The sequence below is a fragment of the Hydra vulgaris genome, chromosome 15 (assembly GCF_038396675.1).
Source record: "Hydra vulgaris chromosome 15, alternate assembly HydraT2T_AEP".
Taxonomy (NCBI): Eukaryota; Metazoa; Cnidaria; class Hydrozoa; order Anthoathecata; family Hydridae; genus Hydra; species Hydra vulgaris.
Window position 1 is genome coordinate 29497807 of NC_088934.1, and position 17746 is coordinate 29515552.

The 17746-nt window shown below is 27.5% G+C and overlaps 1 protein-coding gene across 2 annotated transcripts in view; it reads right to left on the minus strand.

Moving 5' to 3' along the window:
* LOC105845100 (uncharacterized) overlaps positions 1 to 10443 on the minus strand; it is a 79862-nt gene extending 69419 nt beyond the window's left edge. For both annotated transcript variants that reach the window (XM_065819090.1, XM_065819089.1), the window contains exons 1-2: positions 10226 to 10443; positions 2074 to 2128 (exon numbers count right to left, since the gene is read on the minus strand). In XM_065819090.1, coding sequence (XP_065675162.1) covers positions 2074 to 2128; positions 10226 to 10297 — 127 coding nt within the window. In that variant the 5' untranslated portion in view covers positions 10298 to 10443. The remainder of the gene's footprint in view (positions 1 to 2073; positions 2129 to 10225) is intronic.
* Between the last annotated feature and the right edge of the window lie 7303 nt (positions 10444 to 17746).

Below are 17746 nucleotides of genomic sequence, written 5' to 3' on the forward strand. Positions count from 1 at the left end.
TAAAATACATATATAAATGCAAATATAAAAAATACTTTTTACACATACGTAATTTTATTTCTTTTCAAACCTTTATTTATTAAGATTTCGAATTTAAAAATAAATAAAAATAAGATAAAACATGAAGATCAAAGAAAGGTAAAGATTCAGATTAAAATCAAAAATAAATATTATCAAAAACAAAGTAAATAACAAGTAAATAAAACGAGTAATTACTCCTATTTAAAAGTTTTAGAAGAAGGCTAGTTCGTTGTCAATTATCAAAAGTTTATTTTTTGTTTTATTTCTAAATTGATAAAGGCAAGGAATTTTTTTTAACTCATTATCCAATAATGTGTTCCATAAATTTGGTCCTCTGAGTGCAATCGAGAACATATGAATAATATGCTTTTGGTTGAATATAATTGTTATTTGAAAATCTTGTTTGGGTATAAATGATTTATTAAAAAAAAAAATGAGTTAAATAAAATGGGTGTCATTTTATTTTCTACTTTGAACATAAATATAAGAATATGATATAAATTAAGTTGAAATACGTTGAGTATTTGAATTTTTTAAAAAAGAAATTTAGTGTGCGAGAAGCGATCCATTTATATATATATATATATATATATATATATATATATATATATATATATATATATATATATATATATATATATATATATATATATATATATATATATATATATATATATATATATATATATATATATATATATATGTATATATATATGTATATATATATATATATATTTGTATATATATATAAGTAGCTATTTATCATATTTAAGCATTTTGAAGTATTTAAGCACTGCTATTCTAATTTATCTGTTTGTAGAGGAGAGGAGTTTGCTAAAGGTATTTAACATGGTAAGAGTCTATTCTTAATCATGGCTAGTGTAGATACTTGGCTCAGTATATTTTAATTGTAACTTATTTTATTTTGATAGAGAATCCAATTTTTCTTGCTTCGATTAAAGACCTTGTTTTTAGACTCAACTTTCTCTACAGATGAGGTATATTGGCATACTCCCTGATTTTTTTTTGAAAATTTCCACTGTTTCTAAAAAGTGGAAATTTTCAAAATTAAAAATTGACAAATTTTCAATTTCTAAAAAAAAAGTAGAGGGGCAAGGCACGTGTCGTATAAATATTGGAGTTTCATAAAGCTGATTTGTGTTTTTAGAAAAATGCAATCTTACGAATTTTTGAAAAACCGATTAGTTATGGTTTTCAATGGATTAATCTCGGTTTCAATCTGAAGCCAGATTGAAATCAAAAAAGGTTTTAATCTGGCTTTAGTCTAAAATATCAATTTTGTTTATTTGCGACACCGTTTTATTTTACCGTGTACGTATTATCTAACTCTTTGCAAATATGTGCTGCATTATCGGGTTTATATTTTATAACCCAGGAAAAAATGTTCTTTAGAATTTCTATAAACTTTTAAAACAAATGTTCTATAGAAATTCTATAGAACTTCTATAGAATTTCTCAGAATGTTTATTAATTTCTATAGAAATTGCAACTATTTTTTCTATAGGAAAAAAGTAGATAAAAAGATCTGTAGAAATCTTTATAGAAATTAACAGAGGTACTATAGAAATTCGATAGAGTTTCAATAGGCCATATATTTCAAAAGTTTATAGAAACTCTATAGAACTTTTTTTCCTGGGAACTACTACTTGAGAGTTTTAGGACAATAACACTTCGAGATTCAATCATCAAGTTCACTTTAATATAATATTTACATATTTATTTATTTTTTTAATTTCCCTTTTTAATATTCGGAAACTCTTATTAACATTCAAATTATCTTTTGATATTCGAACTTTCATTTTCTCCAGAAATATCAATTAACTTCTTGAAAAATGAGAACAAAAAAGTATGAAATTTCTTGAGAAATTCTCAAAAAAAATTTCCGAGAAAAAGCAGTGTGTGTGCGTATAAAAAATATAAAGCAATGGTGCGTTAATGCACTTCAATAACGTGCGTGCTTGTTTGAAAGCTTTATAACCTTTAGAAAGATAAACAATTTTATTTAAAAAAATTTTTACGACAAAAACATACTAACGACACCATTAGCATATCTGAAAAGTAGAATTGATATCAGCAACGATGTCATCTAAAAGAACAATTTTAAAATAAGAAAAATTTCATGCTAGTGCTTGTGTGTGAGTGTGTGTGTGAGAAAGAGTGTGTGCGTGTGTGTGTGTCTTTTAGTTCATCCGGTTCCGGCCGTAATTACAATATTTCAAGCCGGAATGCCGAATTTAAATTTTTAATATTTTTTTAAGACACACAACAGACTGAAATCTGAAAAAATTGCTCTACAGTTTTGGGCAAATAGCTCTTTTTTGATCAAAAATATTACCTGTCTTTGAGAATAGCCTCATTTTAAACGTTACTTACATTTTAAATACCTAAAAAATAGCATATGTTTTTGTTTCCAGTAGGTATCATTCAATATATTAACGAAATAATTAAATTTCAGTTTGGAAAACGGAAAACTATAAATCTTAATGACTGAGGCGTCTGTTAGACAAAAACACCAAATCTTTGATTGGTTGTACTTTTGATGATGAAATGATGAAATACTGTCAATATGCTCTGAACAAGCAATATGTTCTCAGAACTGCGTCCTTTTCGCTAAAAAGAAACCGTGGATTGATGGAGGATATGACGGCGACATGTTTCATGAAAAGCGCGAAAGATTAGCTAAATAATATTGAATTATTGCGTTTAAATTTTTACCAAATTTTAATTTTGCTTATATTAATTTGTTAACTTGAGTCTTTCTACTTTTCCACAGATACGAGGCAGTGGCGGATCCAGCATTTTTTAATCTTTGAGATAGCTAACTTCCAGACATAAAGCTAACTCCAAACACTTATATGTTTATACTTATATCAAATAATGAGGGTTTGCAAAAAATTGCGATGATTGAAGGCTGGAAACAAAAAAGCCCCAAAATTTTTGCAACACCTGCCCCAAACGTGAGAGCAACAAGTTGATGAAATATTTCTTGTACTATTCTCAACTAGACTTATATTTATCGATAATTTTTAAGTTTCATAGTATTATCTCTCAGCGTTAAAAAATTATAACCGCATAAAAATTACAACCCCCTCAAATTGAGGGGGGTTTAAACTTTACATGGTCATAATTTTTGAACGGTTAGAGATAATACTTCGAAACTTTAAAATTATCGATAAATATAAGTCTAGTTGAGAATAGTACAAAAAATATTTCATCAACTTGTTGCTCTCACGTTTGGGGCAGGTGTTGCAAAAATTTTGAGGCTTTTTTGTTCCCAGCCTCCAATCATCGCAAATTTTTGCAAACCCTCATTATTTGATATAAGTATCAATATATAAGTGTTTGGAGTTAGCTCCATGCCTGGAAGTTAGCTTTCTCAAAGATCAAAAAATGCTGGATCCGCCACTGCGAGACTTCATTCAAATTTTTTAAAGCAATTGGAGAAAAATTCAATAAATATAATGTGTTCTAGGAAACTTTGATCTCGTTGAAAAATGTTGAAAAAAAAAAAGAATAAATAAAAAAGGCAACGCAGCAGAATTAGCTAGAAACATCTTTAAATCATATATTGAGCGACAAGAGGATCAAACTTAGAAAAATGAGTTTTTATCATCAGAACAAACTGAGGTCTTTTCCTGTCAGGATTCCGACTATTTAGCAGAGAAAACTAAATAAGATTCTAGTGCTTCAACAGTATTATCTAAAACGTTTGGAAAAGATGCAATTAAAAAAAATTCTAAAAATATTTTATTAAGAAATATGATGTACTTGCTTTGACAGATTTCTCGCAGCCTGAATCCACCATCCACCATATATTGCAGGATATTACCAATGGAAAAAAACAATAAAGAGATCGTTTTGCTGTTCTTGTAAATATTGATAATGATTTAAAGCTTCTTGACATTCCGTTAATCGAATGTGTTACAGGATCTCATCATAATACTTTAGTAAACATTTTTGATGAACATAAGCAAAGAACTTCTATAAACATTCCTGAACAAACATTAGATTCTGTCAAACAAAAGGGTCAATTTTATTACAGGATTTCGAAGACATGTTTACAAGCTACATTATAACATTTTTCAAAAATTCCAAGCTAATTGGAACGTAATAAAGAAATCAATGGATAAATCAAAGTTTAAAAAGTTTGACAAAGATGCTGTTAAAAGAAGGCATCTTAAACAACAGATTGAAGAAACTGTTCAATTTTGAAAATATGGACTTGCAAATTTAGTATTTTCAAGAAATGATTATAAAGAACTAGTTGAACTTACACTCATCTACTCATGTCTAGATGTAAGCTTTAATGTTTATGCTCCGTAATTAGCTTACCATGCACGTTTTATAGCAAAGTCTATATATTATCTTGAAAATCAAGTTTTATGTATTAAACTGTCTTACTAACTTATAGCTAGTTTACAAAAAGAAATCAGTAAAATGGCAGAATTTATTTCTATGTTTTATACAGAAATTTATTTCTATGTTTTATACTGTGTGGTTTGTGCGTTCCTCTTTAGTTTCCTCTGCACCTTTTCAAAATATATAAACATTCTGGCAGATTGTCCAGGATAAAAGTTGGGTAGAACCTTATAATCCAGAAGCTAACAATACTAGAGAGAAATGAAGAAATATTGAGATTAATGGAAAAAATTAGGTGGTTTTTGGATCAAACCTTGATTCCATTATTTCTCGCAGAAAAAGAACCCGAAAATGATGCAATAGATAAAGGTGCAAAAGTTCTTTTCTCAGAATCTATTTCAACCTCTATGAGAAGTCTAAAAATACAATTCTTCTGAAAGATCTAGACTTCACCCAGGAGAAACAGTTTAGTTTGTCAAAGTTGAAAAGTAGGAACTTGTAGTTTATTTCCAGTCTGTTAAATTTAAGTAAAGACAATGATAAATCTTGGCTGAACTGTCCTTCATCTTTTTGGGGCTTTTTCAACCAATTTAAAATTTTCATTGAATTTTTTCAACAACTATATGTAGTCAATAACTGGTCTTAACAGGAAACTAAGCTTGTGTTCGAGGTTGTTAGTTTTGTTTACAATGAAGAGGACAAACAAGATATTATGTTGGGCGTTCAGCAAAGTAGAGATTAATTCATGGAGTTCGAAAAAGTACAAACAGCGGAGAATGATAAAAAAATGGCGCTTACAAATAATAACTTAGAGAATATTTATTCAATTTTTCAACAAAAACATGAAGAAAAATATGTTGAGTTATAGTTTCACAAATTGTTTTTCCTGAAACTTTGTTTTTGATTATTTACTAATATATCATTGCAGACCTTAACAATATTGTTATATAATTTTCTAAGCTGAAAAATCAAAAAATAACTTTTGCTATGCCAGCTACTTGAGATGGAGCAAAATAAAATTGTTGCATTAAAAAGCATTTTTTGCAGCGCCTATATAAAAATCTAATCAAAATTTATGTAAAAATAAAACATCAAGGCATATGGTACATAAACATTCTGTAAAAATAATAACAAACATATAATATCCATGTATTTTAGATTTTTAATTAGTTAAAATAAGCATAACAAAAAAATTAGTTTCATTTGAAAAGCATATTACATCAAGAATTGGTCTACCTTTTAATAAAAAACAATTAGATTCATTTAAAAGAATTATAAAAAAAATGTTTTATATTGGATGTTACAACTACCTGGAATCTATTAAAACGGAATTATTGGACAAATTTCGCTGTAAACAGACGTGTTTTCTTGATTAAAAATGGCGTCTACTTATTTTTAAATTTTTAAATTAGTAATTATTTGGAACTCCTTTTTACTGATAGGTATAGCCGACATTGTTATAAAAATTGGAATTAATTGAAATAAGACTACAGGGTGCTTCACATTATTTAAACTGGCGTTACATTAAATCTTATTTAAACACACAAACGTTTCCAATCTTCTGATTCAACTGGCCTAGGTTTACATTAGCAAGATTATTAAATTCTAGCAAGACCATCAATTTTTTTTAATTTCATTTTTTATTATTGTTATTGCTATTATCAACAGAAGAGTAAGTGGATTAAATATTGTTTAACATAAAACTTTGATATCCTGGTACACCCAATCAATGTTCAAAACAGCAAGCTTTCTTATATAAGACTATACTAACCCTTGTTAACTATATAAAAGTAAAACAAAAGTTAAATTTTTTAACTTTTGTTTTACTTTCATATTGTTAATTAGCCTATATATATATATATATATATATATATATATATATATATATATATATATATATATATATATATATATATATATATATATATATATATATATATATATATATATATAGTGTGACTGATATATGAATGTGTATATATATGTGTGTATATGTATGTATGTACATGTGTATAGTATATATAATGTGCTAGTTATATTCTATATTATATTATTAGTGTAAATTCTATATTAATTTATATAGTTGCTTGATTCAAATAAACTTATATTCCATGTTTATATTCCATCTATATTATAAGTTTGTGTACTTATATAGTTTTATACTTAAATAGTCTTATACTTAAAGTATACAAATACTTATTATTACTAAATAATATTAGTGTATTTATAAATATCATAAATAATATATTTCTTATTATTAATTTATATTTTACAGTTATATTGCTGATTACCAATATATACTTAAAAAAAAAATATTATTTAGTTATCTGAACTTATATTTTCAGTTATGACTATAATATAAAGTTTCTCTTTTTAACTTAGTTTAAAATGTTACTATAAAAAGATATTATATGTACATACTACATACATTAATAATATCTAACATATATAAATTGACTTACAACTACAAACTTAATCCATTAAATCCTATACTTTATCATTTCAACTTTGCTTTATCATTACTATTTGTTGCTTTATCATTTTGTTTGCATTATCTCTATATGCTTAGAAACTTCTAATAGACTGATATGTAAATCATAAATATTAATTTATGAAATATGGTATTAAAACAATCCCAAAAACTATGCAAAAAAAAATCTTAAAAAACATAGAGTCATCCAATGTGACTGCTGCTCTTTTTGGATTCACACAAAGTGCAATCTAATCAATAAGTATACATATAAATTATCTAAAATGACTTTTTAGAATGGTATTGCTCTGACTGTATTTCCAAAAATATACCATTTAGTACCCTTTCCAATCAAGAACTTAAACTTACGCTTTTATGCAAGAATCTTCCACTAAAGTTATTAAAATCTCTCGAATCACCTGCTCACCTAAAAAGTCTATATAGAGATATGAATAATGTATATAATCCAAATGTTAATTGTAAGTATCATGATGTTCCTGAATTCAATAGTTGAGACTGATATATATCTTCATCTCAATATTGCTTCCTTACCACAACATATCGATAATCTCCATAGCCTTATTGGTACTGTAAACACTTCCCTCTATGGTGGTAGGAATTACTGAATCAAATTTATATATAAAAGACTCAAATATAACTGATATTACCATAAATAGATTTAACACTTAATATTGCCCTACTGAGTTAAAAAAAGGTGGGGCTCTTCTGTATCTAAGCTCTCATCTTAACTATGTAGGTCGTGATGATCTTACAATCTATGCCTCAAAATTTCTTGAATCAGTTTTTGTTGAAGCTATCAATCCTCATAAAACCAAATACTTTAATTGGCTGCATATACCGTTTCCCAACTTTAAATCCAAAAGAATTCATTGCAAACCATTTAACTCCTTTACTTTTGAAATTAAGTTATGAAAAAAAAAACATTATATTAATGGGTGATTTTAACATGGACTTAATTAATTATAGAAAATCTCCAATTGTTTCTAATTATCTCCAAACATTATGCTCTTGCTCACTTCTCCGAACCATTATACTTCTGACACGTATAACTTCAAAAACCAAAACTCTCATTGATAATATTTTTATAAACTCCTATTCTCCTGAAACAATCTCTGGCAAACTAACAGTTTCTATTTCAGACTACATGGCCCAGTTCCTTAGCATTCATGTTATTACACCAAAAAAAAGAATCTCTAGAAGATGGTTCAAAAACTTTGATATTGGCACCTTTATACAAGATATATCTAGTATGAACTTGGAGGTACAAATAAAAGATGACGATATAAGTAAATTAATGATAAGTTTTTTAAATATATTTGAAAAAGTTTTAGACAGACATACTCCCTACAAAGTTTTAACAAAAAAACAAATTAAACTTAAATCTAAACCGTGGATAACCGCTGGTATTCTTAAATCCATCTCAACCAAAACTGTCATTTATAAAAAATTTGTTGAACCAAACAATATTAATGCAAGAAATCTACTCTTTGAGAAATTTAGGAAATATAGAAATAAAATAAGCAACTTACTTAAAAAATGCAAAAAAAATTAATTATATTTCCCTTTTCAACAACAACCTAAACAGCATTAAGAGAACTTAGAAAGGAATGAAAGAAACTATCAACATTTTTATAACAAACCTACTATATACAATATTAGACCTACTATACTATATACAGACCTACTATATACTAATACTCTTTCAACCTCAAAATAAATGACAAAATTGTCTCTGATCCAACCACAATTGCTAATACTTTTTTCAATTACTTTGCTACTATCCAAGAGAATATGATAAACAAACAAATTATTCCTAAATATGATTTTAGAGACGTCCTAAAAAATCCTAGTGAAAATTCTTTTTTCTTTGAGCCAGTGGCTGAAGTTGAGGTGTCGAGTCACATAATGAAACTTCAAAACAAAAAAATGTCTGGGCCCAAACATAATCACAAAGTCACTATGCATAATGATGAATAACTCATTTAGAAATGGAATTTTCTCAGATCTCCTTAAGATAGCTAAAGTGAAACCAATACATAAAAAAGGTTTTCTACTAGATTACTCTAATTATCGCCCAATTTCTATTTTCTCAAATATAAGCAAACTGTTTGAGAAAGATATGCACAATAGACTCTACAACTTTCTGGAAAAATACATGTGTCATCATAAAAATTAGTATGGGTTTAGAAACAATCATTCAACAACTCATGCACTAATTGATATAACTGAAAAAATTAGAACAGCTTTAGATAAAAAATTGTTTGCATGTGGTGTTTTTGTTGATCTCGTTGAAGCCTTTTGATGCAGTTGATCATTCCATTCTGATCAGAAAGTTGGAGTAGTCAACACTCCAATGGTTTTCTATAAAATAGAACACAGTTTGTTTCAACTAATGGGATAAAATCTGATTTAATAAAATCAACAAATGGTGTCCCAAACGGCTCTGTATTAGGACCATTGCTTTTCCTTCTCTTTATTAATGATCTTAATACCTCTCTAAAGTTTTCCACTGCTTACCACTTCGCTGAAGACACCAATCTGCTTTTAATTAACAAATCACTTAACTAAAGATAAACAAAAATATTAATCATGACTTAGCGAATCTACTCCAGTGTCTTCTATTCAATAAACTGTCATTTAATTCCAAAAAAAATGAAATTATTATCTTTAAATTTTGATTTAATACTTCTAATACTTGCTCTTTCTTAACTTTTTCTCAAAATGATATCACTGTTCTATTTCAAACTCTCACTATTATAAAAATTTTACTATTTTTATTACCGTTGTTATTATTGTTGTTGCTATTGTTATTATTATTACTGCTAACATTATTGTTATTATTATTGTTACTTTTATTATTACTGTTGTTATTATTGTTATTATTATTATTATTATTATTATTATTATTATTAATAGAATTGTTTATTTATCGTTAGTATTATTATTATTTTGATTACCAATAACTGGAGTTTTTATTATTATTGCCTATTATTATTACTGATACTTTTATTACTATATTATTTACAATGCTGTTACTGTATATTATTATAATCTATTTCCCCTTTATTGCTATACTTTAATTAGGTGTATAAAAGTCTTTTATTCTAGATAGATGTATAAAAGTAAATTTGATTTTGTTCTAAATTTATCAAACTTTTAACCTAATTATTATTCCATTAACTTTTTTGTTATATATACATATATATATATACATATATATATATATATATATACATATATATATATATATATATATATATATATATATATATATATATATATATATATATATAAATATATATATATTACCATTTTTTTAAAAATAAATATTACCTGGATTTTGCTAAACAGAATTCGATAAAGTTGATTTATCATAGTATTATACTTCCGACTTCTATATACCATTTATATTGTTAATACTAATAATGTAATTTAGTCATTAAACATTTTATTCCGCATTTTTTCAATATTCGTTTAATATTTGTTGAAAATTTACAAATACGAACTGCAAAAAAGTTCGAATAAAAACATTTTATTATTTTTTCTTTTATTAAATTTTTTATTTCGCATTTATTAATATTTAAGTTGATTCATCGCTCTTCGCAATAAAGTACATTTTTGTTAAACCATGCTTGTTAAATATAAAATATAAATAATAGAAAACAATCCATGTAGATACATTTGCAAAATGAATAAAAATCAGTCATAATATAATAAATAGTCTACTACTTTAACTTCATCAATATATATATATATATAAATATATATATATATATATATATATATATATATATATATATATATATATATATATATATATATTTATATATATATATATATATTTATATATATATATATATATATATATATATATATATATATATATATATGTGTGTGTGTGTATATATCTTTTTAAACAAGAACTTGATATGTATCTTCAGGAATTATATTTTCTGAAATATTTTTCTTGACTTTCTTCCTAATTCGAATTAAGTTTTTTATATTTAGTTTATGGATCTTACACACTTCCTTTATTTCATCTAAAAATGAATGTTTTACTGAACAATAGTTAAGCTGGGGATTGATGATTTTAAAAGTTTTTTAATTATTTAATAGACGGATAAACAGGTTTATTTTATTTTGTTGTAAGTACGTTGATATTTCCCGCACTTTAAATAGAGAGTTTACATAATTTTTGCTATACTTGGATACATCTAAAAAAAGCTTAATTGCGTTTCTTCCAATTTTATTAGGTCTTTGCATTGTTAACTCTCTATTTTTACTGAGTTCCAGACCATGCGTCAGGTTGGAACGGCTAAAGATTGATATAATTAGATAGTTGAAATTGGATGTGCGATTCAGGTACCAGATTGAATCAGAGTTTGCACTGCTGTTTTGAAATTTGATAACTATTGTTAATTTTTGATCTATTTAGTGAGGCAAAGTTAGATTTTTCTGTATCCCACATAAAGCACAGATGATTAAGTTTTTCATTTAGTATTATTTGTTGGTCGTCTAGAGTTACCTTGCAATTAGTTACTTGTCGTTTTCCGGAGAGCAAAAGTTCCGTTTTGACAGCATTGAGTTTTAAGCCGTTTAAGTTATTGTAAATATTACACGTTTTTAGAAGCCTTTTAAGACCAGATAGAGTGATAGAGTGAGCAGAATGATATCGTCAGCATAAGCAACAAAATTTGTGAAGTTTCGATGTATAGAAGTACTGACAAAGTTATTATTTTTTATAGTTTCCAGTAATTTTTGGGTATATATGTTATACAAATGGGGCGATAAAATCGATCCATGCCTCACACCTTGTTAAGAGCAAATGAAACTGAATTGGAGCCAGCGGAAGAGATATTTGCACCACTGTTGTGATATAAAGAAGATACAGTGGTTACTATTTGGAGAGGTAGGTTTTTATCAAAATAAAGTTTATTAAAGAGAAGGTTCCGGCTGCAACCCCCAAAAGCTTTTTCAGCATCTACCAAGCATAAGTAAATAGGCGAATTGTTGTTGGAAATACGGAAATGCAGAAATACAAATTTTTTTATGCAGAAGTATAAATTAAAAAAAGAAAATTAAACAAAGAAAATATCGGTACGAAAATATGAAATTAAAATAAGAAATCAAGTAAATAAAGAGCAGCCGTGGCGCAGTGGTAGCGCACTTGCCTCAGAAACAAAGTATCCGTGGTTCAAACCCCACCGCTAGGAATGTCAGACGACATCGGTTAGGAAGGAGGTGTGAACTTCCAATTAAATGCTTATCCGCGGTTCTCTGTAAAAAGACCGTAAAGACTTCGTGGAGCACTTAAGTAAGATTTAAAAAAAAAAAAAAAAATATGACTTAAACGCAAATATTATATGAAAATGTTTACAATAAAAAATGTATTTTATTGTATGAAAATATTTATATTAACCCAGTAATATATAATAAACTTACAGTGGAAGTAAAATCTGTCAATTATAATTCAACTTAAAATTGAAGTAAGATTTACAAAGATTTAAAAAGATTTACAAATACAAAAGAAGTAAGATTACAATTAAAGTAACATTTTTATTCTGTATTAAATAGTTATTTAATATAATTATATTAATTTTAAAGATTAAGTAATATCATTAACAATAACTTTTTCAATACTTTTATAAATTTTATAAAATATAGCAAATTTTTTATAATAAAACGAGAAGAAGGAGAAAAGGGAGCAAATTGACCCAGGCGCCAATATTGAAAGGGCGCTTAGCGACCCATTGTTTTTGTTATTTTTTTCATTTTTACAATAAATAGAAAAAGTTTTAATGAGTGTTAAGGCGAACTCTGCTTAGTTTTTATATTTATGGTTGAAACTATAGTATTCGATATAAAAATGCGCATGAAAAAAAAAAAAAAAAATTGCCATCTTAAATTCCACAATTGCATTTGATTATAAACTATTTTTCAACAAAAAAAATTGGATTTCGTTGTTGTTGAATTAGACGGAACTGTATGTAATGCTAGCTCATGCTCGATTGCAAGGAAGACGATGGGCTGTGGTAATTATAATGGTAGCTGATTAAACTTTGCTTTGAAGTTGCCAAAGTTGAAAAAGTTGAAGCGAAGCATTTGCTGACGATTTCGCGTTAAAAACACTACTTTTTTAAGTATTATTTGACTGTTGAAGCAAACGAGATAATCATAGCGTCCCATTTTGAAACAAATAAGCCGCCTTGTCTCTACCAGCACCCGGCCAGTTATCAAGTCTTTGAGTTTTTGCATCGAGTCTAAAGTCGACAAAATTTTGACTTTAAACGAAAAAAAAAATAATTTTTTGATCAAAATGTAATTGGAAATGTCGAAATTTCAATTCGATGCATCGGTGAAACTTGCTGAAGTAATTCTTTTGATTTACAATTAGGATGAGTGTTGATGTTGATTAAATAAGTATTTGGTTAAATAAGACGGTTGATAAATAGTAAATTTTATTTTGTTTTATAGTTGATAGATAAAGATTAAATAAGTTGGTTGACAATTTAAAAAGGATTTTGAAAATTTTGTATAATTTTTTTTTATATGTTGGTAGCGCGCTTGCCTCAGAAGCATGACTTCTGGCTTTGAATTCATCTATGAGCTCCTCATTTCTAACCGATCTTTTGAGATCAGTATAAAATGAGGTGTTCTGTGATAAGACCATAAGAACTTCTCAGAGCAACTAAAAAAAAAATGAAAAAAGTATTATAATTTTTGTTTTAAATTGTTACTTTTGCGGTTGCCAAGTTATGAATATGTTGGCAGCTTTTAAGCATGCCATGGAAAACCTGGATCTAATCAGAGAGCAGCACTTTTAATTAAACAGCTGCTGGAAAAAATATACATATCTTCAATGAATAAAGGGTTCTCGGTTTTAAATTTTCCAAGAGAATATAGCTTAAACTGGAGCGTTAGGGTTCAAAACTGAACTCGATACTAAAAGAAAGCGTAAATAGAAGCGCTTTTACGATGAGGCACCAAATATTGTCCGTTTTCACGAAAACCAAACCAAAATATTCTAAGTAAAAGTTTTTAGTTTTAATTTAGATTCTGATCCAGCAGATTCATTCAATATTTGAGGCAAACAGGATGGTTGGCAATATGCTTTTATTTATTTGGTTGGATAATGATGATCTTTAAAAAAAAAGCGTGCAAACTTCCATTGCAGCTAGTCAATCAAATCTTCTAGAAGAAACTTGAATGCCGTTTTTGGCACTATTTCACCATACTCCGGATTTTCAACACTATTTCTGTGTCAGTTGATTAGAGTGAACAATTGTTTAGTAAACTGAAAGTTATAAAATACTTATTCCAATCGACCATGGCCCAGGGTCAGATTATTGATCTTTTGATTATTTTGATTAAAAAAGATTTGGTTTAAAAGGTAAGATTAGAGGACATCATAACAACTTGGGCGGCCAGAAAAGCTCGAAAAGATGTTTAAGAGCCTTATTTACCTTTCTCTAAGATTTTGTTTATTGAACTTTCGTCTATTGGTTTTAAAACTAATATTTTGAACATGTCAGTGTTAATTAATGAATAGATTCTCAATCTAGAGAGTTATTAGTAACGCAGAAATACAATGCGCTGTATCAGAAATATAATAATTACTATAAATAATTACTGCGTACAACTTTAAATTTTGTAAATTCTCGGTTTGAAATAGGGGCGTCGTTCTTCATTTTTGACCTGGGCGCCACTGGTCTCGAAGGCCCTGCCTCACTACGATAATGTTTCTAGGCAGAAATATTCATTTCATTGATGCAGAGAAAGAGAAAAAGTCATTCTTTTAGATGGTGACAACTTTTCAATTCTCAATTAAAATAAAAAAAGACATAACAAGCGTAGAAAAGTAATCTACTCAAACATGAATTATTTTCCTACCCTTCTATATGGCTTTAGGACGACTTTAAACATCTTAAATGCAAACAATGTTTTATATTTAACGGGTGGCCCAAGATAAATAGCATAGGTAGTATTTTTATTATAACTTTGTTATTTTTTAAGCTAGAAAAGTGAATTTTTTTTCAAAAGATTCATTATTAAATTCTCTACAAAATGACATGATTTATTTAATGTAAATAGTCTCCATTATTTTTTGACATACGGTATAAACGATTGGTTCAACTAGAACAACTTTCTAACGCTACATTTACTCTAATGTTCTTCACAGCTCGTTTAAGTTCTTGAATTAATGTTAATTTTGATTTAATTTTATTCCATTTCATTTGGTGAACGAGTTCATTCCATATTGAGTAATCTAAAGGATTGAGATTGGGGGAATTCGGAGGCCAGTGGTTTTTGTCAATAAAAGCAGGAAAATTATCATGACACCATTGTTGAGTTAAATGATGCGTATGTTAAGTTGCTCCACTTTGTTGAAATGTCCGATCGTAACCAAACATCTCGTTACCATATTTTAAGGCCACTGGCAACACTTTTTTTATATACCAGTCATGATTTACTGTATCTTTGTCCAAAATAACCAGTGGTGCAACACCTTTTGAACAAGCTCCAAACCAAACCATTACCTTTTGAGGGAATTTCTGTTTCTGTTTAATACCACCATCTTTATCAGCTTTATTACGATTAGTGGACCATATGCGATCATATTGGGCATTGTACATACCATTTAAATAAAATTTATTTTACATCTGACAGAGTTTTCAGTGTTTGTTCTTTTCGAAAATGGTTTCTTATCCAATTGCAAGTTTAATTCTCTTGACTTTTTGACCATTTGTAAGCAGTGGTTCAACTCTGTATTTGTATGCCTGCAAATTGAGATCCTTTTGAAGTATTCTTTGGACACTGGTTCTGGAGATATTGAGCTCATTAGCTAATTTTCGAGATGAAATCCTCTTTTTACGTTTCAGACTACTTCGAATGTTTGCATTTGTTCGAACTGATCTTGGACCACCTGATGGACATTTCAACTCGATAGAGCCTGTCTCTCTTATCATTTGAAACCACAGAATTATTGTACGAAACCCAATGATACCCTTAATATCAGAAAATATTTTATTATATTGATGGACCATCACCATTTTGGTATTTAGAAAGTACAAGCTTTTGCAAATCTGTAGATTTCATTATCTACAAATAAAATTAAAAACCATAAAACAAAGCCATCAAGAACGATTTTAAGCCATCAAGACAGAATTTAATAAAAAAATTCACTGTTTTAGCTAAAAAAATAACAAAGTTATAATAAAAATACTACCTATGCCACTTATCTTGGACCACCCGTTATATCAAATGATACTTTAAAGCTTTTAGTAATTTTCTCTTCTATTATCAATCGTATCCGCCATGTCGAAGAGTCCAAAACTTTTAACTGTTAGTTTATAATTTTAATTAAAAAAATTTCTGGGTGATTTATGTCTATTTTATAATAAATATAAAACTTGGAAAAGTTACATAAGGTTTTTATTTATCTACTCCTATGTTTAGTTTCTTAAACACAACATTCAATTTTTTACGAAATTTTTTTTTTGGAAAGTTTAATAAATGAACTGTATTCTTTTAAAAATAACAGGACAATTGCAAATATTCTTAAACATTTTTAATTTTTTTCATTTATCAAACATTTTGTAAAATTGAGGACTAAAATAGCGACTAAGCGAGCTACCCATTTGCACCATTTGCAGCAGTAGTGGTAAAGCAACTGTTTTTTGTCGTTTTACAGTTTCTGTTTCAACTTTAAAGTTTTTTGCTTGCGCCATGGAAATTAAATGGAATGTAAATGGAAATTAAATCAACTAAATCGCGCCCATCTAAACAAACATTATTTAATCTAAATAACGACTGATATTTTTTAAACTCCCTTATAAGTGCTTCAATTCGTAGATATCTAGATATATTATTTTCATAATTGGAAAAAACAAAAATAAGATTTTGTCCAGTTAGTTTAATCATTCTTCTTACTTTAATGATGCAGTTCTAAGTCTAATTGTGTCTTCTTCTTGCCGCGGCCAAATTTTGTAATATTTTAGATATAAATGCGTTTGATGCGCAGATTTATCTAATCGATTACATAAACATATCACATAAGTACCTCTAACATAATTCAAAATTTAAGGCTATGATAAAAATGATAGCAAGAAAAATCCCCCTGGAATTTTTTTTACACCGCGTAAAATAAACGATATATCATTATAACAGTTTTTTATAATATAAATATTTTATACAAATGTATTGTATTAGAAACAGAACCTTCCTTTTTCATAAATCGACTGAAAAATAGGTAAAACATACAAGAAGTGTACATACATCGACTGACAAACAGGTAGAACATACAAAGAGAGTACAAACATTGATTGACAAATAGGTCGAACATGCAAGGAGTGTCGCTACATTGACTGAGGGTTTTGGTTTGGGCAGACAATCTATCAATTTCAAAGCAATATACTTTTAAAAATTTTATTTTTTGCGGGGGATTTTTTCCGGGAGGATTTTTTTGGGGAGATCTTTTCCGGTGGGATTTTTTCCTAGAACCGATAAAAATTCCATCCTCTCGTTATAACAATATTTAGTTACAAAAAGCGCAGATATTAGTACATTACGTTATATTAGTGGATTTTTTACATTTTAATATTACATATTGCTTTTACAATTGTTTTTTATATCTCTAATTACTATCAATAATCAAACTTTATTTATTTGTAATTTATTTAAATGCAAATTGTTTTGTGGAGAAAATTTTGTAGTTTTTTTTTTTTTTTACTTCTTTAATAAATTACTATATAATGCAGGGTGTGGATTCGCAAAACTTTTGTAATTCTTGCAAAACTTACGGAAAGCTCATGTATTTTTGGTAATAAAAGTAAAAGGTTTGTTTTTTGCGGTATG